The 1,541-nt window shown below is 23.9% G+C and overlaps 1 protein-coding gene across 1 annotated transcript in view; it reads left to right on the top strand.

The window, feature by feature from the left end:
* Positions 1 to 956, top strand: part of LOC106787732 — a 3,163-nt gene extending 2,207 nt beyond the window's left edge. The window contains exons 5-6 of the mRNA XM_014750349.1: positions 242 to 459; positions 709 to 956. Coding sequence (XP_014605835.1) covers positions 242 to 459; positions 709 to 831 — 341 coding nt within the window. The 3' untranslated portion in view covers positions 832 to 956. The remainder of the gene's footprint in view (positions 1 to 241; positions 460 to 708) is intronic.
* Positions 957 to 1,541: the final 585 nt, after the last annotated feature.

The following is a 1,541-nucleotide window of genomic DNA, read 5'->3' as shown; positions in this document are numbered from 1 at the left end:
TATCTTTCAAGAAGTGTGTAATTAATTATATATATAAATATATATAATTTTTTTTTATTGTTTATACGATAAATAAACGTATCCTAATTATAATTATAATTTCAAACCGATATTTAATCAAATAAAATTGAAAATACAAATTTTAACAATCCTTAAGATTAATCTTATATGGGGATTGTTAAAGTATTTATAATAATTTCAATCTAAAAATGATATATATAATCAATATTGAAATTGAAAGGTACAACCGGTGAATTTCAAACAGAATTAAGAAAGGTAGATCTACCGATAGTTGAACGATCTGATTGTCAAAATCGTTTAAGGACAACAAATTTGGGACAATATTTTTTATTACATGGTTCGTTTATTTGTGCTGGTGGTGAACTTAATAAAGATACTTGTCGTGGGGATGGTGGTGGTCCTTTGGTTTGTCCAACGACTACTGGACAATTTATTCAGGTAAATGATTTTATTCATTTATGTGTATTATTGTATTTAAATTAATTGTTTTTAGTATGAGCTATATAAACAAAACAAAAATAAACAAAAAAACCGCGTACAATATTTCTTTTTATACGCGAAACAAATCGTACTTAACGTTTGAACTGTTTTTTTTTTTTATATAAAAGTGATTTGATGAAATATTGTATATACAAATGATTGTTGAATTATATATGTATATATTAAATTTATAATAATTTATTATAGGCTGGTATAGTGTCATGGGGTATTGGTTGTGGTGAATCTAATATACCTGCTGTTTATACCAACGTTGCTCAACACAAACAATGGATCGATCAAACTCTCGCGAATTATGGTGTACAATATTGAGAGATTGAAAAGATAATTATAATATTATTGTTAATATAAATATAATTATTTATATACCGTCTTGCGTGTCAATTTTATTATCTCATTTTCTCTATTTGAAATAAGTCTATAATAAATAAAATGAATATAAAAATAATAATAAATAAAGTGGTCTGTATTTAAAAACGAAACATTTTGTGAAAATCATTATTTTTTGAGATGAAATAATTTATATTTTTGTTGTATAAAAAAAAGAGGCTTAGTCTTTTCCCTAATTTAAAATCGATTAAATTAATGTGCTATCATTTATCATTACTAATGCGAGCAAATAATAATTATTGGAAATAATATAAAAATACATTTAAATTCAGTGTACAAACCATACGCTTGTTGTAATTATCATGATGAAAATAAACTTACACGTAGATCTTGAAACTGAAACAGATTAAACATTGTATTAAAAAAAATATTCAAAATCTTTGGTGTGTACAGTTCTACAAATATTTAATGTTATATTTATTATATAGAATAATTTTATATTTCATATTTAGTATTTAAGTGTGTGCCTTCAGAAATGCATTGAAACATATATTTTAAAAGACAGTCATTTAAGCTCTGACCAAACAGAAAAAAATATAAAAAGGTTTGATGTTAAATCCAACGATGATCACCTGTAACAAAAAGAAGACTATATTAATCATACAATCAAGTGATACAATTACCTGACATAT

Source organism: Polistes canadensis, unplaced genomic scaffold (genome assembly GCF_001313835.1).
Source record: "Polistes canadensis isolate GaletaPanama2010 unplaced genomic scaffold, ASM131383v1 scaffold_113, whole genome shotgun sequence".
Taxonomy (NCBI): domain Eukaryota; kingdom Metazoa; phylum Arthropoda; class Insecta; order Hymenoptera; family Vespidae; genus Polistes; species Polistes canadensis.
The sequence above is the reverse complement of the archived record's forward strand: the minus strand, read 5'-3'. Positions and strand labels throughout refer to the sequence as shown.